This window comes from Eucalyptus grandis, chromosome 10 (assembly GCF_016545825.1).
Source record: "Eucalyptus grandis isolate ANBG69807.140 chromosome 10, ASM1654582v1, whole genome shotgun sequence".
Classification (NCBI taxonomy): domain Eukaryota; kingdom Viridiplantae; phylum Streptophyta; class Magnoliopsida; order Myrtales; family Myrtaceae; genus Eucalyptus; species Eucalyptus grandis.
In genome coordinates this window covers 34,323,701-34,345,885 of record NC_052621.1, presented here as the reverse complement: position 1 = coordinate 34,345,885, position 22,185 = coordinate 34,323,701, and the positions used below count along the sequence as shown (strand labels likewise).

The window sequence follows — 22,185 nt, the reverse complement described above, 5'->3', positions numbered from 1 at the left end:
ACTTGAAGGATTACTTGAATGGAAGAGCATCAGCAAAAGTTCAAATCTATCATGAAGCAAATTCTACTTCCTAGTTGTTGCAATGTACAATATATTCCTAACTCAAATAACGAAACTTACAATCATAATGCTCACTTCTTTTATCGCGTTCATTTACCAAGGATAAAGGCTGTTATAAAATTATTCAAAGCTCCAGGAGATTCAATATTTGCAGCATGACCTGTGTCCTTGATGATCTCTAGCTTGGACTTGGGTCCCAGATGCCTAACATATGTAGATTTAAGTTTTTCAGATCGTTAATGTTTAAGAAAACCAAGAAACTGATTTAAAGAATACACACTAAGAAAACCTTACCTTTGCAAGTGATGTGCAAAGCTCAACGGGAAAACCTTATCCTTATCCCCCCATATAATCAACGTTTCCTGCAAATACCCCCCCAAGAAATGATTTCCCAAGCAGTATAGTCATTTTGCACTGATGTGATTGCACATACATCTCGCATATGATGTCTTTGGATACATTGGTTCATAAGTAGAACAAATGCCCAAGTGAATGAACTACCTGAGTCAAAACAGGAAGGTTGCTGTCTGCTTTTCTGAACAGCAAGTGTTCTGCTAGCTCCGATTTCTCTTTCCTGTAGTCGTTGCACATGACCTGAAAATGTAGGCCAGTGAATACAGGAAAATGAAGGAAGCTCTTGGTGGTGACTAAAGTTGATCATTGGCTGGGTTCGGAACGGTCCCAAACGCCTGGCCAATGTGTTGCTCAAACCCGCCCATATCATAAAAATTATAGAGAAGGAATTTTCGGCTGGGCTGAGCCGAAGGTAAGCAGGCTGAGTTTCCTCATGTAAAACCTTTGCCCAAACTTGCTAATTTACCTCTCGGGCCTCAAGGGCCAAGTGAGCCGTTTGCTGTTGATCACCTTTAGTGTTGACCTATGAACTAATCATAGAAGCAAACATAGATGATGGATCACCAAAACTAACTCATACTAGGGGTGTGCACTAGGTCTGATTCAACTCGAGAAGCAGACAAACTGGTTTGGACCGCCTATTGCAAGGCCAAATCTAGGGCTTCTCAGTTCTAAGGCCCGAACTGTCAATTCTGTTCAAACTTTTGCAACTCTCTGAAAGTCAAACTAGTTCTTCAACATGAAGAAGCAAAAACACATTTTGACAGCGAAATACTTTTCTAGTTTATTATAAAATTTTGGTTTTTTACACAAAACAAAAAAGGGGTCAGGACCTGCCAAGTCTAGATTCGGCCGGTTCGATTCTCGATTCCAATCTTTTGGAGCCGATAGTCACATTGTTGATTCTTGACTACCCAAGAACAACTTCTAATTCAAACAACACTTCTTGGTAGCAGAAGTTGTGGAATTTTATGGAGAGATTCCAATTCAGGTAGGGTAAACGGATGAATAAAAAGCTGTTTCAAGGGAGTCCATTAGTTACAACCTGTCAAAGCCAGGATCCAAACCAAGGAAATTCTAATTCCACGATAAAATAACTGATGATGACATTTCTAATCCAAAAGCCTAAAGTCACTACAATACGGAGCCAAAATTCTCAAAATGCCCTCTCTTTAGCTGAGGAAAAACTCCTAAAGATTCATGCCTTTTCCTTTTCACTTTATTTTCATCACTTCAGGTCTTTCAAAGCCAGCATATGACTGCAAGACAGAATAAAATTACCAGCCAAATTCTTCTATAAACTGATTTATCTAGCAAAGCAAACACAACTTGAGTGGACACCTCAGAGCCTGAGACCAGCAACTGCATCAAGCAATAAACAGGGCACAACTTTGAAGGGCAATATAATAAAAAGAATGTTTGCTCACATCAATGAACTGCTGGAGGAAGAAATCGGGGACCCATTTGAAAGGATTGAACTTATAGATAGACAGATTCATCAGACCCCTCAAATCCTGAGGCTTCTCAGGCAAAAGAAGCTCCAAGGGATTCCTGCCAATCTTCCTCAGCTGCTCAAACTTCTGCTCATCTGTACACCCAATCCCAGTGCTGACAATCACCACTTTCTCAACTCCATCACCACCAATCTCAGCCATCCTATACCCCACATACCCACCATAGCTGATTGCATAAATTGAGTACTTATCAACCCCAAGTTTCTTCAGACCCTCCACAATGCATGTGGCCTGAAACACATCGCTCCTTTGAGGACTGAGCGTGTGTGATTTCCCAAAGAAGAGCAAGTCAGGTATGAAAAGGTTGAAGCTTTGAGATAGAGGGCCCACTTGGGTCCAGAACTGACCCTTGGAGTTGCCTCCATAGCCATGGATGAGGACCAAATATGGCTTCTTGGACATCCTGTGAGCGGAGCACCAGAAATGCATGGTGGTCTGCCTGTCGTCCAGGTCCACGGTGCAGGGTGAGAGGCCACACCACCAGAAATAGAGTGACAGGAATATTTCAAGCAGATTGACGAGGAGTGGCGTCCTGTGGAGGGTGGTCAGACGCGAGAGCAGGTTCTTGAGGACGTGGATGGTGGTGGAGAGATAGAAGGAGAGGAGGAGGATGAGCTTGGAGGAGTCCATTGAAGTGGGCATGGAATGTGCTTGGAAAAAAATGGCGTTTCAATTGTTGCAGTCAGGCCTCTTTTTTGGCCATTGGAAGCGTACACGATCACATGCTGATGAAGGAACAAGAGAACAAGTCGGTGACAACACACACACGTCGATGTACCCTTTCTCTCTTTCCTTTTTTATGTTATTCTTAAATTTCTGAACGCAACAGACGCACGTCGCTGTCGATCTGAGAAGAAAGGGTCAAGCATGGAGGAAGCGAAGGGCAAGGGGGGACCGTGCCGTTGGTGTTTTTCTATAATTCTTTTAGAAAAAGGGGGTTGCCAACTTGTTTTCAAGATCAATTATTCTACTTCTTTCCTCTCTCTCTCTCTTCTCTCTCTCTTTCAAAAATTGATGTTTAATGCTGTTTAATTATAGAATGAGGGTCTTCATGTCAGATAAATTCATACATTATACATATGGATACTAAATGCGATAATTAAGCTCAATTAATTGATGTTAAGTATAGATGATTTATGATGATTTCGAAGCACTAAATGGATAAATTTTTCACAATTTGAACTAATGTATAAAATAAATTTAATCTAATATTTTCTTTCAAATTACTACCGAATTAAGAAGGAAATAGTTCAAGGCAATTCTTGAACAACACACCATAGCACGTCAATTTGGCTTGGATTTCATCATAGTTTAATGCATTCCGTCATAACGCATCAGAGCCAATTATTTTAAATGTGATGTTTCTTCAGTAAGGGTAGTAGTAGGTAGACTACAAAACAAAATTAAAGGAATACACGGATTACAATTAATTATAACACGCCATTATTGTACATCGTAGCATATCATATTGGTTTAAATTTCATCGTAATTTAATGGATTCCATCACGCGCATCGTAGGAAATGGACAAACACATAAATAGGCAAAGCGATTTGAAGAGTCCAGAAGTTGTTTCTTGCAATGATTCGATTCACTAACTCCATATATTTCTCTGTTAAACGGAAAACTGCTTTGCAATATGGCCATCGCCCATGGAAGCAACATGTCCTGTCAAGGTCGACGCATGATTGACACTAATTACGCACCTTTAGTCACGAAAACTGTTATTTTATTTCGATAAACCCCGCCAATTCTGCCGGTTGCCGGTCTCTTCCATCGATCTCTTCGCCAAGCTTGTCATTATGCGCAAGTAAGCATGTTTAGATATTGTTCATAGCTTGACTTCGCATCATGTCATCCACCGTGAGGAAACGGTGCAATGATGTGATCTATTTTTGGCGTGCGGTTTGAGAGTCGTGCAAGAGATCTTTTAGAGAACATCTAGCTGCAGTTTAGTAGATCCAATGTGGTCGGATGACGAATTCCACCCATTTCTTAGGTTACAATTCAGGATGCATCAAAAGAGATCCTGCCACGCGTTGGAATGAACAGGGAAAAGAATGCAAATGAAACAAGATTTGAAGATTCAGAAAGAAAGATGAAGATAAGCCGACTAAGTAAAGAAAGACATTAACCTCCAAAAAGATTTGAGTACAGCTAACGATAGCTAAAGCATCGCTTCCTGTCACGTAGATTAAAGATTCAGAAAGAAAGACAAAGATAGGTCACTAAAAGTAAAGAAAGGCATTCACCTCCAAGAAGATTTGTGTACAGCTAGCAATAGCTAAAGCATCGCTTCTTGTCACATATGAACACAAGCCCACTGATACCTTGCTTCCACTTTGTTCCAATCTCATCTTCTCACTCATTCCCTCTCATAACTTTCAAAGCCCTTTTTACTTTTTCACGCTTTTTCCTTGTTTCACTTTATGGACGGCTGCTTTGTTTATGAACCTCTGCTCTGTCGCCCAATGAAGACTTTCAGGCCCTTTCCACCGGGATTCCTTTCCTTCACCAGATGCATCTCTTTCCCCATATAAATCTCCCAGCAAACGCAGTTCCTCCTCTTCAGAACTTGTTTCTTCCATTTGGCTCAAGGGTTCCCCTTCAGAGCCCCACCAATGGCCGCTCATCTTTACGCCGCGCGTAGCTCATCTCAGAGAGGAGTGGCCATGGTGTTGGCTCTTGTATCAGCAATAGTACTCTCTCCACTGTACATTGACAGGAAGGGTGAAACTAAGTACTACCATGAGGCCAGATGGAGTTCTGGGTTTGTTCTTCCTGTGGTTCTTGCCGGGCTCATTATTGCCATCAAGACCACTTCATCATCATCTTCTTCTTCAGCATATAGTCAGAGAGGTTCGGTGGTTCCATCTCCTGATCCTTCATGGGTGCTGCGAATTGGGAGCTCATCCTGGGGACTCACTGCCGTTCTGGTGATGCTGATGCTTGTGCTCTCTTGGCAACACTCTGTTCAAGAGTTCTTGTGGAGATAGAAAATGAAAATGCATTATCATGCTACTTCATGACTTTCCTCTCTGTAGTGGTACTAGCTGTTGTATTTATCATGCGAGTAATAAATGACTTTAAATTACCAAATATGATCTGGATGGTACATTAGCATGAGGCTATCTATCTATTTTTTCCGTTCAATGTGTGGCTAGAATTTAGGAGTTGGAACTGCTTGGAATTCAGGCATTCTATCCGCGGGTAAAAAGTTCTGAGACATGGGCTCAGGCCTTTCTTGAGAAGCCACAGATGATGACCACGTCTTTGGACGCCAGATCTCCAGTGACGTCGTAATTCATTTACAGATCATAACAATCACCAAATATTACCAAAAGGGGGAAATAACAAATGCACCCTGGACCGTGCATCTTTGAACAGAACAAGATGTAGCTGCCAATAAAGATACAGATTGCATAAATGCCGGATTTAGGAGAATCAAATTGTTCAGAGTCCATTCAAGAGCAAAATAAAATGAGAAAGAATATAACTTTCCAGACAGAATGAGAGTCCAAATGACTACAGAACGAGAGTCCTGTTCTATATATACATACATACATATTTACAAGCCCACCTGATTTTGACAAATGATACAATCACAAAGGAATCATCTCAAACGGGTCAACTCCTCCAGCCAACCAAAGTGCTAGTAGACCGCCCTGGCCTCGATATGGTAAGGTCATGATCATACATTCGCTGGATCTCTTCCCTATACTCCGTCAATGACTTATTGGGTAATGCAGGAGTCAATTCCACGACATCCCCCATCTTCAACTTGCATGTAGGCTCACCAACCGGCTCGCGATTCAACCTTGGCCTCAGTTCTTCTTTGAGAGGGATCCTGTAAGATGACCATTTCGAGCTCCCCATCCCAGCCCTTTCCAACAAATCCATGACTGTAGAGTCTGGAGGAAATTCTTGGACCGACATCTGCAGAATGCAACCATCAAAAAAGTACTTCAACACATCCATCATTAAGCAAGGCAGGGTAATTATATATTAGCATACTATCCAAACCAAACTTCAATTACGCTATCCAAGTCATCAAGTATTTCATGCACCATAGCAAAATTTGTTGAACCGTCCTATGACAACCGGGTAGCACAAGCACTGACTTTAGAAACAATCTGCATTATTTAAAATAAAAGAAAGCAAGTTGAAAAGTACCTTATCGTTTTCAATCATAATGATAAAAACAGGCCTATCCTGATCAGAGAGAGGTTTGTACGAGAATGGACAATCCTCTGTGTGAGTTGGGAACGTGCAGGTTGGCTTGACAGAATCAACATGGCCAACTGATGACTGATCATTTCTCATTGCCTCACACTGCCAGCTAACAACCCATCGAGCCCACTCGACCATCTGAAGCACGAAAGCAGAGTGCTTACATTCACCTTCTTTATATCTCCAATGAGCAGCAAATCCAAATTCAGCCTGCAAATGCATCGCTTTTGTTCGGATTTGAACTTCAAGGGGAACCATCCCATCACCCATCACTACAGTATGAAGTGATTGATACCTAAATAATAAAATAGGAATGTTAAGAAAGCAAAGGCCTTGACTCTTAAGAGTGTATTTTAGCAAACATACCCATTAAGCTTTGGATGGGCAATGTAGTCTTTTGATCTTCCAGGAACTTCAGGCCACAAACTTTGGACAATACTCAGTGCCTCATAACAATCCTCTTCATTTTCAACAATTAATCGCAAACCATGTATGTCATGGATCTCATCCATCGTAAGCTTCTTTCTGCAAAAATGATGATCTCCATTAATAACACCAATTAGCACACAAGTTACTTCTACAAGAGAGACTGGAAATCTATTCTAGGTGTGTTACTGCAGCCGCTCAGAGTGTATATAATTCTTCAAAATATGAGCAGCACTTATTGCTTGAACCAAAAGAAGTTCCAAATATCCAAGTCTTCGGCTTCTTCAATCTTTAGGCTTTTAGTCATCTTTGGGCTTCATGGTCTACTCTCCAATGCTATAAGTATGTTTCTTAGGCTGTGTTATCAGTTTCTAGTGCCCCGTTTTCAATTACTTCAGATGTACTACAACAGTGCATCTTTTAATAAAGTACCTTATAATTAGTAAAAAGAAAGATGAAACATCATCCACCCTAGGCAGCAGCTCCTTTTTTTTTCTTGGCCAGAAACCTTTAGCAGCTCAAATACTGAAAACTTTGTAATAAATAGTACATAAATTGTGTTATTTTGTTCCCTAGGGTTCTCAGTTAGCAACCAGTCCATGAAAATCACGTAGGACAACCTATCAACAAAGGAAAGCATTCCTTCAAACAACATATAAAGGATACATGATAGAGGGAGGGGCATACTTTAACATTTTGCTATATATGCTATGTAAGCTTTTGTGCCTTCCTGATAAAGAGTGGTACGAAATGGCTTTATCCTTGAGAGCTAGCTCCAATTTATCAATAGCAGATGCAATCATGGCTTCATCAAAGGACTCAAGAAGCTGCGACGATAATTGTGCATGCATGTCCGGGTAGAGATGCTTAAAGCACAAATTCTCTAGCTGCTCCTTCCAACTATAGATTCCCAAACGGTTGGCCAAGGGCACAAATATCTCCATTGTCTCCTTGGCAAACCGTTGTTGCTTGACCAAAGGCAATGCATCCAGAGTCGCCATATTATGAAGTCTATCAGCCAATTTTATGAGGACAGCCCGGGCATCTGCCATGGCTAGGAACATGGTATGAAGTCGATCCGCCTCAACAGTCTTGCATGCTGTATTGTTTTCCCGTGCAAGTTGGCTAAGTTGGCTTAGCTTTGATACCTAGAATAACAATACGTAACTGACTTAGATTAAAGTTTCTCTAAAACATGCGTGCATAAGAGTCGCCATGCAAACGAAAAGAGCTCAAAGCAGCAACAGTGCACTACTTCAGACAAGCAGCAACATGGATGGAAAAGTAAAAAGAGACGAAACAATCTAGAGGAGAATGCAAGCACCCTAGTTGACGTGTTATCTTCCAAACTAAAAGCGTAAGCTTCTGAGGGTTGACTAAAGCACAGCAAGCTGTCAGAATCAAAACCCAGACCATATCTGCAAATACTTTGCTCAAATGTCTCTTTACCATTACATAAACCAATTTGCGAAATTTCTTTTGCACTGAAAAAGCGAAACATGGGAAAGTAAGCAATATCCCTGGTTGCAGCCTTACCAGTGGCAAAACCATCAGAAAAGTTCATTTAGGAATGAGTCTTCCTGAATTAGAGAGTGAAGAGACTTTTAACTTCCCAAGATGTCTACATAGTATAACTCTTACTTTGCAAACACAGTATTCCTGGACAAAAATCCCTAAATAGGAGAAGCAATTACGACAGCTACCACCAGCTATGAGTGCAATAGCATTCTGTCGACAAGATAATTCAATCGTACAACTCGGTACACTCGCTTTCATGGAAAGCATTCTTGGAAGGCATTATCTAGAAAACTATCCATTTACATTAATATTCATAATGAATACCCCAGCACTCCCTGCAGATAACTATCCTTGAGCTTAATGAGGTCATTTCGAGGACATCCTGAACTGAATCTTCCTCAATCAGGAAGTAACTATTTGAATAGTTCAGTCAACAACCTGAATAGATATTGTACTCTTTTGGTGGCCTGGAAATAGTTGCACAAGGACATAAGCCACGAACAAATACTTGCAAGTGGCGTGTAGTAAATTATGTATGCTATTTAATTAATTTATTAGCCCCCAGTAAAAAAAAAAATCCCAGGGACAGATAAACAGCAGAAACAGCTCATGAGAAAATAAATGCCAAATGTTTAAGTTAACTTCTTTTGGTATTCTCGTTTGTCCAAACAGTTCACACAAGGAATCAAGTTCTTTCTTACCCCTACAATTAAGTCAGCCACTCCAGCTCCAAAGTTCCTCAATACATAGTCATAACTCATGAAGGTATCGTCAAGGGTGTCATGCAACAGCCCTGCGGCAACCACGGTAGAATTGGCCCCAATTAGTGCCAGCGACACAGCTGTTTCAACGCAATGCTGCAGATATGGATCACCACTAGCGCGCACCTACATTGCAAACACATCCAAACCTATCAAACAATCATCAAAAAATTGTCCCAATGAACAATGGCCATTGTACACTCGAGAAGTATACCTGCCCTCTATGTGCCTTTTCAGCCTCATAGAATGCCTTAATGACAAACTCGTCGCAGAAGATCTTATGCCTCAACTGTGCATTCGCCAACAGCTCCTTCGCATACGGCTTGAGATTGTTCTCCACAAAGCAATCCTCCAAATTAAACGTCAATTCCTCCACGTCAACAGCTCCACCACTACCACCGTGCACCTCAACCGCCGGCATTTCTAGCTCAACACAAGAAGCCACCGCCCTCCGAACAAACCCACTGAACATCCCATTATAACCTCCTCGAATCGAGCCTAGCGCATTAACGTCATTTCTATCGCGCGAAGTTCTCACCGGGAAGCTCTTTGCACTGCAGTTTCCACTACTGCTATTGCTACTACACGAAACAGGTCCGTGAAGAACCGAGACGGGGCTCTGATGATCTCGCTTCCACGAACCCACAAATTTACTCGGCGAATAGCGAAAGGAGCTGCTCAAGGAGCTACTCAGGTCCCTAAATTCCTCACCTCTCTCTTGCCTCGCCAATTCATCTCCTCCGCCCCCAGCGAAGCTCGACGACGACGACGAGTGCTTAGCCACAGTCGGCGCCGGCGAAGCGAAGAGGCACGAGAGGCCGCCGACGATCGGCTTCTGACCCGAAGAAGCCGTCGACGAGGCTGCGGACGGCGACGACCGGGAGTTGAATTCGAAGTCGCACGACACGTGGGCGTTGATCTGGTGCGACGTCGAGCAGACGCTGCTGGGCGGGCTGGCGTACAGAGCCACCGTCGGGACCGCCATGGGCATTTGGGTCGGGGCTGGATTCTAGGGTTTCGCGCGACCAAATTCCGACGGAGACGAGGCGGTTTCTCAACGACCCAGATCCTTTTCCGGCGAGATAGGGCGATTCCGCGGAAAAAGGAGCCGAATTTTCCCGGGAAAAGCTGTAATTTCCTTTCCTCCGGCGAGCTTTCTGCCGGCGAGGGGAGCGGATAATGGATTGAGGAAGACGGCGGAGCGCGGCGGAGCGCGGCGACGGGGACGGAGCCGGACGCCTTGGGTGAAGCCTTGGACGTGAGAATTCCGAGAGAACTCACGAGAGAGATGTTGGCGAGGAGGATGGGAATGTACGGAGAAAAATCGAGGTCGGCCGATTCTCAGATTTTCCAGAAGGTTTGAATCTCTCTCTCTTGCTTTCTCTCTCTAGACTGTGTGTGGCCGAGAGACAAGATGACAGGGCATTTACGACGCTGTCCTCGGATTGCACCACGAATTCCGGCCGCCGAGGGTGAATTTTTCTTTTCTTTTTCTTTTTTTGTTGAGAGTAAAAATGAACAATTTTTCGAGAAAATAATGTTGGCCAATCAAAAAAATTTAAATGTGCGTTTGGTAACATAACAATTCTGTTTATAAAAATAAATTCTAATTAAAAATGATTCTTTTTTATTTTATTTCCGATAACAATTTCTAAACAAAAGAACGTGTTAGATAACTCTACAAAATTTCGATTCTAAATAAATAAAAACATAAATACATTTAGTAACTACATAATATTTTTATTTAAATTCTAAAATTTTATCAAATTATAGAAATTATATTGATTAATTATATCTATACTAAGTAATAAACATATTAACTAATCAAATTTTAATTAAATTGTGTATAATAAACTATAGTATAAACTATAAATATAAATACTAAATAATAAATTTAAATACAAATTAAATATGTATTCTATAAATAGCAAAATCGTAATTCATACTTCAAATCATTTTTTAAAATAATTTTATTAATTTTTTAATTTTTTATCTCTCTTTTTTCCTTTCTTCCTCCCTTTCTTCTTCTTCTTCAAGATGGCTGATTGCTAGCCTTGGGACGACTGGTGGCCGGCGACTTCACCAGAGCATTGTCGGCCCTGGGCAAGGCCAGCCCTTGTCAGCCAAGCCTCGCTGGGCCTAGGCGAGCCTCGCTGGTGGCTATATTTGCCTCCGGTGAGCTCGTCGAACCTCGCCCTGGCCTGGCGAGCCTATGGCGAGTTCGACGGACCGGTTGCCAACAACCAACAGCGGTGGGCGGTGGACGGCAACCGTGACGGTGGCGGTAGATGAAAAAGAATAAGAAAATAGCTTGATTTTTAGATTTGTTTCCAGAAATAAGAATCAACATTTTTTTTTATTATTGATTTTGTTATAAATCTACTTATGGGAACAAAAAAATAGAATTTTGTTTCCGGGAACAAATTTTTTTACCAAACATGATTATATTCCAAAACTACTCCCTAGAACAAAAAATCAGAATCATGGCATGTTTAGATGGTTACTAAACAAACTCTAAGTCTGGATCTTTGCATTTTCCTTTTTCATTTGGTCTTGCTTTGATCTTGGTGATTTTAGGATTGAAGGGAAGAGAGAAATTAAATCCCAAATTCTTCTTTTTTTATCTGATCCTATCTTATTACAAGTCTACTCACATTATACATAAGTTGTGAAATCTTATTTTTCCATGTACATATCCCGGTCGCAATCCCGATAAGGTGAGAGATCGCATTCTCAAATGAAAAGAGTAGCCATCAAGGTAATCCTCAATTTCGACCAAAAAAAAAAAAAAGGTAATCCTCAACAATTAAAATCTTGAATTGACGTTTTGTATTTTCATTTTCTTTTTACTTTTTGGGGAAAAAAATCAACTTATTCTCTTGAAACTAGATATAATAAAAACTAAAAAATAAAGGAACTCTAATCAAATCAAGGCAAGTAAGCCATAACCCGTCATAGATCATTTATGCGTAGAAAAAGTGGAATTAAATATCAATACGTGCTCAAGAAAGTCATGGAATAATCGGTCTGTTAATATATCAAGAGAGAGAGAGAGGATTTTTATTAAACATTTTGCAAAAACAGTGTCGTCCTTTTATTTAATCACCGAAAATAAAATAAAATAATCAAATAAAATAATCAGCTGAGCTGGAGCGAGGATGGAGATGGCAAGGACACCCCATCTCTTGCCATTTTTTGCCCATCTGTCACTTCCATCCCCTGATGGATGCGGTCGCCACGTGGCGATGTCCATGAGTGGACGAAAACCACGTGTCCCACATTCACAGACACTAGACACGATAAAATATTATATTGTATACTCTGAATGGATAACCACTGGAATTAGTCTCAATGGTCACTCTTCCAACATGAAAGGAGGAGATGAAGGGTTCAAATCTCCGCATTCTTAATAGAGATGAGATGGGGACGCATAAGTTTCAGGAGTGAGTTTCGACTCCCACGCTTTGCAAGAGGCAGGGCAAAAGTCTAAAAATAAGAATGAGTGTAATGTAGAAATAGAATAGAACTGACAAAAAAAAAATACTCTGAATGGATCGGAACCGTTAGGGTATCTAATATTGTTTCGCCCACCTAATAATTTTGGTCCACCAAAAGCTGCCGTCTGTCTGTCCAGTGTGTCCAGTGGCCGGTCCCGCCAAGTCACCGTGCGTCAGCCCAATCAGGAAGCGCCACGTGGTCTTTGCGGTCCAACCAGCAAGCAAACACCGTCCCTCGTCTCCCTTTCCGTTTCGTGGTCAAAGTCAAAGAGTTTCCTTCGGTCAATGAACGCGGGCCGCGCTCGCACGTGCGGTTCCGGTTCCCCTGTAACTCTCTTATTTTGACTAAAAAGCCCCTGAAGAAAAAAACACGCTCAATACATCCACCCAAGTTAAACGGCCCAAAATCGAAATCTCGTCCCCGCTAATCAAATTCAAAGCCTTTTTCGACGTACATATAAAAAAATAACGTTTAATCGTTGGGTAATTATGGATTAAATTACGATAACGACACCCTTTATTACTCAATTAATTAAGGCCCATCGATGATGACTAAATGGTACTATTTAGCTATTTGTGATCGTGATTACGGCACATCAAGAGTGATGGGTACTCACGGGTGAATAGATATTGAAAATTTTCCTTTTTTTTCTTTTTTTTTCCCCTTTTTTGGTCTTGAAGTTGATAAATTAGTCGAGCATCGTGAACCTATTGAAATGAAGTTTTCCCCAGTATCGGAAAATTAGTGAGGTAAGAGGAGGACCCAGCTCATTCAAACTTTTGTATAATATCTTCCTCTATAATCGCATTTAGCCAATCAACTTGTGCGGCCCCATTTCATTCAAATAATGCAAGTTGTTGGATGCACGATACATACCGTAAATTATATGCACTGGGCTGTTAATCGCGAAAGCGATATAAAATGTTACATGATATTTCAACTTAACAGCTACATGATTGCAACATCAAAGAGCAGATCTTATTAGCTTTTCTTGATGCTTAATTACTTGGGAGTTACAGCATGATCCAAGGCGAGATCTTAACATCACTAAGTTTTCCCTCGTTAAGGTACGGACAAGGCAAACGACAACAACACTAGAGAACACAAAAACAACACCGGCGCACAAATTCATATGGAGTACATATGTTCCGGCAACCTCGGCTCGGCTACGGCAACGAGCGGGATCTTCTTCGGCGTCGAGAGCCCGAAGATCTCCTCCATGTCCAAGTCCTCATTGCTCATCCCCTCCGGCAACTTCCAGTTGAAGCCATGCAACAGATTGGCCAGGCTCGCCTGAATCACCTTGAGCCCCAGGCTGTACCCCGGGCACATCCTCCTCCCGGACCCGAACGGCAGGAGCTCGAAGCTCTGGCCCTTTACATCGAAGTCGTGCTCGAGGAACCTCTCCGGCCGGAACTCTTCCGGGGCGTCCCAGATCTTGGGGTCCCTCCCAATGGTCCACACAAGGACGAGGATCCGGGTGCCCTTGGGGATATCGTAGCCGTTGATATTGCAGTCCTCCCTTGCCATCCGGGGCACGAGCATCGGCGCCACCGGGTGGAGCCTCATGGTCTCCTTGGCAATGGCGTCGATGTAGGGCAGGTTCGCAATGTCCTTCTCGCTCACCCACCTGTCTCTCCCGATCACCCTGTCCAGCTCCTCGGTGGCCTTCTTGAAGATCTCCGGCCTCTTCAGGAGCTCCGAGATCGCCCACTCCACCGTCACGGCCGAGCTCTCGGTCCCACCCGCGATCAGGTCCTGCAGGCAGTTCGTAAATATCATGGAAAATCATTAGCCATGCAAGCACTATGTCTATCGTTGATACGTACAAAAGAGGAATAGCTCTTGGGTCTACAGTATTAAGTCGCTGTCCCAACTTTTACGATCAGTTAAATCACCCGCACATCTCATATCCGCTAAGCTCCAAGATCTACTCCCATCCTATCTGACATCTCAGTCCCCATCCAATCGCAAATGCAACTTGTCATTCAACGAAGTTCCCTCTCTCTGCGGAAAACACGCAGACTTTTCCTCTCCCCTCATTACATAGTTAAATCCGATGTTTACATAAATCGCCAGATCGATAGAGCCCATTGGTCAAGGGAGCGAAATTATATCGAACAATTACGTAAGATAAAAAGACGGGACGGTCGAGAACGACACCGGGACATTTTTCCTGACCTGAACAGAGGAAAAAGACAATGAAAACTATAAGGACAACGACCAAAGTATGGTCGGGTTGTCGCTTTCCAGCTTTGTGCTGACGGTCGCTAAGCTAAGCTAAGCTGGATTGTACTGGCCTCAACCCAACTTGCCTTTAATTAGTTTTATGCTGGATTAAGTCTGCAAATTAATGAGAAGAATTGGTGTCGTGCGGGGCAAATGTATAATACCTGAGTGAACCCTTTGACTCCTTTCCTCTCGAGCTTGACATCGAGATTCGGATCGTCGGCGAACTGCAAGAGCACATCTACCATGTCCTTGGCGACGTAGTTGGGGACCCCGCGCCGCCTCTCATCGTGCTCATCCAGGACGTGCTCTAAGAACCGGTCGAACTTCTTGCTCAGAGCCTTCATCCTCTTGATGTAGCCCTGGAGGTCCAGGAAGTCGAGCCACGGGATGGAGTCCCCGATGTTCAGCGCGCCGTTCAACAGGAACAGCTCGTCGAGCATCTTCTTGAACTCGTCCGGCTTGACGATGGAGTTCTCGGTCTCCTCGGTGTACTTCTTCCCCAGGACCATGCGGCTTATCACGTTGAGGCTCAGGTCGGTCAGGTGGTCCTTCAACGTGAGTTGCGCGCCCCTGGAGACGTACAGGCTCCCGAGGAGGGACATTAGCTCTTCCGTCCGAATGTACTCATAGGACTCGAGGCGCTTCGCGCTGAAGAGCTCCATGATGCACAACTTCCGGGCCTGGCGCCAGTACGGGCCGTAGGGCGACCACGTGATGTCGGAGTAGTTGTAGGTGGTGTACTTGCCGGCGGCGGTCTTGGGCCGGCCAGAGAAGGTGACGTCGTGGGTCTTAAGGAAGGCCCTGGCCATCTCGACCGAGGAACCCACGACGACGGGGAAGGATCCGAACTGGACCTGCATGAGCGGGCCATAGGTCTTGGTGAGCTCGTGGAGGGATCGGTGCGGGAGGGAGCCGATGAGGTTGAGGTTCCCGATGATGGGCCAAGGTTTTGGCCCTGGGGGGAGGTTGTAGCGGCGGCGGCGGAGGCGGCGGGAGAGGAGGAGGAGGGCTAGGGTCGCTAGCCACGCAGCCGCATAGGCGGTCCAAGAAGGGGAATCCATTGGTGGTGGTGGTGGTGGTGGTGGGTGGTGATCGGAGTGGCAGATGCAGTGATGGGGTGATGGGTTGATTCGTCGAAGGGGGGAGGGAGCATTTATAGAGGTCCGGGGAGGGGGCATGATTTTTAAGTCGCCAGCATTTTTCCTTTACAGTAGGTGAAGTCTCCCCCTTCAAAGTCTTTGCGGAATTAGCAAAGTAATGTGAGTCATGGTGACTACTATTTGCTTGTCGCTAGCTACTCGTGACTCGCGACGCAGCAGGCGTTCCTTTCCACGTCTGTCAATGTGTACCGTTTTACAGACAGTAGGTTAGGCCACGCGTATCTCGACCAGCTCACCTTTCCTATGATCTTCGAGCGCGCCTTCATGTCAGCCTGATACATTCACTCCTAAAGTAATCCCAGCAAGATTTCTATCTCGAAATCTTAAATTGAGAAGAGCAAACTCTCCTGTCATCCATGTAAACGCCTGGACGGCAACGTTTCTTCTTAGACGCAACTAACAATAAAAAGAAAAGTCGATGGTGATTTCCGACTACGTAAGCGGCTAAAACAATAGTACTGATGATGAGGAAAGAGGCAGTCGGTGTGCCTAACTTGAATTGACTAAGGCAGTGGAGATCAGACCATTTGTCAAAACTAATATGAATTGAAAAATTAAACCTCTGCAATACAGTACTGAAATGAAATGAAATGGATCGCAATTTTCATAGACCCAACTTAATTAACATAATTGCAGTGTCCATGCATTGAGTCATTTATATTTCATGAAAATCATCACGAGTCTCAAAAGATTTATAAGGTCACATGTGAAACCTCAAATTAAGCGAAGATGTCGTAAACTCTAAGTCACAAAACCGCTTCACATCAGTTCCCACTTCTAGAGCACAAGTGCAGAGTGCAAATCCTTGTACTTCTACACCGACCTCATTCAGGGGAGAGTGCATGTACGTCATTTTAAATGGCAGCAATTTCTACATGGATTCTGGTCACTATAGTCAAAGATCAACCTTGCAAATCAAAACCCATTTGTAACATTCAAGTCTCTCTAACTTTCCAGGAAACAACCCCCTTCCCACTTTCTCATCAGAATCGGCCCGCCACCTGATCAGCTCCATCGCCGAGAAACTTCAGCCCCCTTTTCCTGAATTCATATGCAACTTCTCAGTGGGAGTGAGAAACGCCCAAAACTAATATAAAAACAAAAAACTTGCCACGCCACTTGACTCTTGACCCCGTTGACTGGCTCCATTTTCTCGCATCGGCGGGTCGTCCGAAACTTTCCTCTCATTTTCCCGGAAACTTTTTATGGGCCCCAAGAGGTATTATTTTTTCCCGGAGACTTCCCGGTTGAGCTGAGTCAGAGCAGCCGGGCCGGGGGGCTGTGGTTTCTCGCTGACCGCCGGAGCATCCTCTTCGTCAACGAGAATCACATCTTTGGTGGGCGGCTCCAAGACCATGTGGCGGGTGATCTGTCTTTTTTAAGTCCCCGATTAAATATTGAGGAAATGATGACCCCGGGATTAGCTGCCGATTCATACATGGAGTCGGGACGTCAGAGTCCGGGTTAGGGTTTAGGAAAATGCAACCAAAAAAGATTGATGATTTTGTACCGAACGATTTGATTTGTAAGATGTGACATTCCCGAGAGTCGACTCAGTCTAGATACCGTCAGCTTTGGCTCGTCATATACTGAGTCTTGTAGCTTTTCCTTTAGCAGATGGATTCCGAGGCTAAACGATAGGCTGTTAGCTCAATGGTAAAGCATGCTCATAATAATTGTGTCGTGCCTAGGTTGTAGAGCTCTCGACCATGTGAGTGGTTCAACATGCTTGTCAATGCCTAACCTTGCAATGTGGATCATCAAGGCACATTAGCATAGCATGCTTCTCCTGTCCAAATTGGGATTACAATCAAACCTTTCTTAGAAAGATAGAAGGGCCAATTCATGTGACATTTAATATAAATCCAACTTTCTATTTACTCATAGGATCCGAGCAATTCCGAAGGATCCTATAACTCCTCTCTTCTCAAGAATCCATTCATCCCTCATTAATGTATAGACAGTTATCTCTCAAGTACATGCTACGTCATTAAACTCATCTTATGAGATAATTCAAGTTTCACATATATAATATATGATTTTTTTCCCTTGTTTGGTGTGCAATTTGACCAATTCTCTGCCCATTTCATCATCCAAGGAGCTTGTCAAAATTTGCTCCTTCCGATGATCATCCCCCAACTCATCAAACCAAGTCATTATATCAGAAATTACAAGATTAGAAATTACAAGCTCGAATCTCATTTCGCATCAGGTCATGAATCAATGTCGACATCACTATCGGACGTCCCCACAAGCACGGTAGGGGTCTTAAAGATGACGTAAGAAATGACGGTCACCAGCGTTTCGTGCATCACACCCATTCCCCACCACTCGATCAAGAATGGCCAGAGAAGGGCTCCGCCAATCGGGCCGAAAGAACGTCATTCATTCCCATCTAAATGTGGACGTACCACATCTCAGCTTCAACAAGTAACTCCAATCGACCTGCCATGCTTCTGCACTATGCGTATCAATTATGTGCTAAAAGAACATGTTACTTTAGACTAGAGACGGAGGTAGGGTGTCTGTGTATTCAAAACCCGAGAGGAATGAGGTTCCGCGCATCGTATTATTTAAATCACTATTTATACTCGCTTAGTAAATAGAGTTGGTGAAATGATTTAGGGCGCGTTTGATAACGATTCTGCTCAGGAGTAGATTCTGATCAGAACTAATTCTTTTTTATTCTGTTCCCGGGAACTGATTCTAAGCATTTTAAGCCGTTTGGTAATCGTCCAAAATTTATGATTCGGAATAGAATTGCGTTTGGTACCGTCTTCATTAATTACATTTCCAAATCAATTTATTTTAATTTTTAAATAATTTTTTACTTTTTTTCTTTTCTTTTTTCATTTTTTTTCCTTTTTCCTTTTTTCTTTTCTTTTTTCTCATCTTCTTCTTTCTTGTGGCCGGTCGCCGGCCCTCGTCGACTGAGCCTCGCCAGCAGCTGGGTGAGGCTCGCCTAGCCCCGCCGGTGGCTAGCCGACCTCGCAGGTGGCCGGGCGAGGCTGCCGCGGGCCACCCGGCGAGGCCGGGCGAGCCTCGCCCGGCCACCGGTGGGGCCGGGCAAGCCTCGGGCCGGGCGTCGCGAGGCTTGCCCGGCCCGGCGAGGCCCGCCCGGCCATCGGCAAGGCTCGGCCTCGCCGGATCCGGGAGGCCGAGCCTCACCAGTGGTTGGGCTTGCCTCCGGCGAGCTCGCCGGACCGGCGGCCGGCGGCGGCGGTGTACAACGGCGGCGGACAGCGGACGGCGGATGGTGGCGAGCGGTGGTAGACGGCGATCGCGAAATGGCCGAAGGAAAGAATGAGAGTTCTTGATTTTAATTCTCAAATTCGTTCCTAGAACAAGAATCAACTTTTTTTTTTGTTCTTGATTCTATTCTCAATCTGTTCTCGGGAACAAAAATTTTACCAAATACGATTCTAGACCCAAACTGATTCCGGGAACAAAAAATCAAAATTTGGGCATGCCTTAGCCTCCTCTTAAAAAGACGTTCCAGCTCCGAACGCTGGCGAGCTAAGTCAAGAAGAGCTTGACCGCTGGGGTGGGATCGGACCTGATCAGATCCGACTCCAAGTACTCCACCATGACGTCAAGCATAGGAACTCCTGCTTTTAGGGTCGGGTTTCAAGACAGAGATGCACTGCTCCACCTGCAAAAGAGCTCTGTCATCGATGGCGATATAAAATCGGGCGGTATGGCAGGGATTCTCCGAGATATTTTCATCCTCTTTTTAGGCAAATCAATCTCTTTCTCGAAAAAGAAGCCAAGATGGGATCGACTGGGGAAGCCATGCCTGTTCTCCTAGTGAGGAGCAAAAAACAAGTTGGAACCCTACTTGATAATCAACCACTAAATTTCATGTCTTCTTGCGATCAATCAATGGTGATGAGAAAGGAAGAAGGGAAAGGAGCTTTCTAGGCATAATTCAAAGCACGACCCACGCTCTTTCATTTTCCATTATTATAAAAGAAAATATTATAGTGGTTGCTTTTCATGCTCCAACTAAAGCAATAGACGTCATCAAGATGACGATCTCCCCCTTATGATCTCTTTGCATAGCACGCAACGAAAGTGCTGCCAATAATAGACTGACAAAAAAAGATAAGTTGGACCGTCTTGTGCTAAATCGAACGACATTCACAAACTGGGGGAGAAAAACGAATAAAATTTCCGGAAAGGTAGGCTCGTCCGAGTAAATTAGAGATTCCGTGGGGGCGTAGTTGCAAAGCGGAGGACAAAAAGATCAAGCGTGTTTTCCAATCAAAACTCAATTCCGACCGACCCAAGCCCAAAGCGCGATAGTCACAAAATCTCATAAATGAGCGGGCCCGGGCCACTGAGACCTCCAAGGGCCGGGCCTGTTCGGGCCTGGGCATCATTTCGTTTTTTCTCAACCTTAATAAGCCCAAGAAAGCACAGTACAAATTAGACCTCATGTGATTCTAAAAGTATCCAACGTTAATGCACAAGACATATTAATCTCTTTAATTCTTTCAAAAAATCATGCTTTCCTACAACAAAAAATTCCCCTTTTTTCCCCATAAGTAAGTCGCTAGTTCCTCCTTAAAATGTGGTCGATATGAGGTTGTGATATAGCTATTACTTAATAGATCCACATGCATATAACGTTGTGATGCCTCCTTGACATAAGTCTTCCTTTTCCCTCACTTAAGTTATAGACAGAGAGAAAAACTATTATTATTGAGAAATGTATAGGAGTGAGTTTGGACTTTCAAGACTCTCATGATCGCATGGACACCATGTGCCTCACACAGTCATCAGATAATGGGGATGTGCAGAAGTCAGCCCACTTCATGATTAGTACCAAACTTGGGACGATGGATTGCTGAATCGATAGGGGGATGATAAAGCACATCATTAGGGAAGGGGCGATTTCTTTTGACACGACCTGATTCGACTAAACTTTTCTACAAGTAAATAACTGTGAACTCAATGGCTACTTCTCTCTCTCTCTCTCTCTCTCTCTCTCACTTAGAGAGACACGAAATAGCTAATCGCCAATGCTACTGTCTTCTATATTGGGTTAACAGAAATTCAACCTATCAACTTTCATTTACGGAAAAGGTGCAATCAGATATGTAAAAGTGTAATTTAAGGGTGTGCTCGTTTGAATGAAAAAAAAAATTAGCCAATTAGTTTTCTAGATCCTTCATACGTTTGATTTGCTGGAAATTATCAGTAAAAAAAAAACAATTTACATTTAAAAAAAAATGCATAAATAAAGTTAGGAAAATAAATTTCCTACCCTATATTGAAAAAAATATTTTCCTAAAAAAAATGATATTCCTAAAAGTATTTTAATTTGCCATAAAGTTTTCCCCGAAGCAAACATGCCCTAAAAATGCATTGATCTTTGAAGGAGACAATGTAGATTATAACTATTTATCGAAACAAATTTATCGCACCGTTTGAAGACTTCAAAAAACTTTCTCAAGGACCTTTCTCCATGCAGAGTTGCTATTAGCTAGAGGTGATCGGTTTTGGTATAGACAGTTCCCATCCTGAAACTAGAAGCCAAGAACCACCCATTAAGAACCAGTTCAGAAAAATTGGAACTGTGAACTGTCCATTGGTTCCCTGGATCCACCTGAAAACTTGTTCTTAGGCACATCTATGGAATTGGTCCAAATGTCCCCACTTTAGAAGAGACATGAGACTTGAGAGCGAGCAACGAGGTTGGAGTCCGAAGGCAATCGAGAACAGAAATGACAGTTGGTGTGATAAGGCCAGAGGCGATCTGGAGCAAGAGTGAAAAAGGGATCAACCAGATTGGAGGCCCACCAAGAGTGAAAGTGAAAGTGGGAGAGAGAGGCAAGGCTGTGTACTCATCTGGTTCGGGTGACTGAATAGCCAGTTCAATGCCTAGAACTAAAAACCGGACCAATCACCATGATGAAGACTGTTAACGAATCTTTCGGACAACCATTCCTATCAGCCTTAGCTTCCACGATCCATAGGCAGGGCTGCTCCTCACTCATTCCAGTTTCCGTCGTCGTTTCTTCTGCAGAAAAAGGCTCCTCCAACCATCTCTGAGGTGACTGAGCCCCACCATCCGACATCGACGGCGAACCCAATGCCATTGGCGTCTACAGGAAATAAATGCGCGAAAAGAGAGACAGCAACATCCCCCCCCACTTCGGATGAGGAGAGCAGGCAGAATGATGGGAGTCCGTTCACCTAGTCAAAAACAGCAATGAACGTGAAGAATGGCGCTTTGATCGTGCATCACAATTTGCATCATGCACGTGTTTCGCAAAGGAAAATATCGCCTGCCTGCCATCACGGCCCGCCCTCACTGGAGGGATCGCCGGCCTCCTTTCATAGGTTCCGATGAGATACCGAGAGTCCAAAACAGAGACCATCGAAAAGCACAAGAAATTGGGCGCAGAAGCAGCTTCTGATAACAAGAA

At 43.7% G+C, this 22,185-nt stretch overlaps 3 protein-coding genes across 3 annotated transcripts; all 3 read right to left on the bottom strand.

Annotated features, from left to right (window-relative positions):
- Positions 1-19: 19 nt before the first annotated feature.
- LOC104422983 (lipase 3) lies at positions 20-2,829 on the bottom strand. Its single transcript, XM_010035432.3, has 4 exons — positions 1,842-2,829; positions 562-654; positions 355-422; positions 20-264 (listed from the first exon to the last, which is right to left on the bottom strand). The coding sequence occupies exons 1-4, from the start codon at positions 2,568-2,570 to the stop codon at positions 150-152; spliced, it is 1,005 nt and encodes a 334-aa protein (XP_010033734.2). The 5' UTR covers positions 2,571-2,829; the 3' UTR covers positions 20-149.
- Positions 2,830-5,322: 2,493 nt separating this feature from the next.
- LOC104422981 (probable GTP diphosphokinase RSH2, chloroplastic) lies at positions 5,323-10,271 on the bottom strand. The gene is made up of 6 exons (XM_010035430.3): positions 9,076-10,271; positions 8,802-8,987; positions 7,270-7,730; positions 6,523-6,681; positions 6,100-6,451; positions 5,323-5,862 (listed from the first exon to the last, which is right to left on the bottom strand). The coding sequence occupies exons 1-6, from the start codon at positions 9,850-9,852 to the stop codon at positions 5,554-5,556; spliced, it is 2,244 nt and encodes a 747-aa protein (XP_010033732.3). The 5' UTR covers positions 9,853-10,271; the 3' UTR covers positions 5,323-5,553.
- Positions 10,272-13,300: 3,029 nt separating this feature from the next.
- On the bottom strand, positions 13,301-15,730 carry LOC104422980 (trimethyltridecatetraene synthase). The gene is made up of 2 exons (XM_010035428.3): positions 14,753-15,730; positions 13,301-14,117 (listed from the first exon to the last, which is right to left on the bottom strand). Exons 1-2 carry the CDS (start codon positions 15,650-15,652, stop codon positions 13,488-13,490), a joined length of 1,530 nt encoding a protein of 509 aa, XP_010033730.3. The 5' UTR covers positions 15,653-15,730; the 3' UTR covers positions 13,301-13,487.
- Between the last annotated feature and the right edge of the window lie 6,455 nt (positions 15,731-22,185).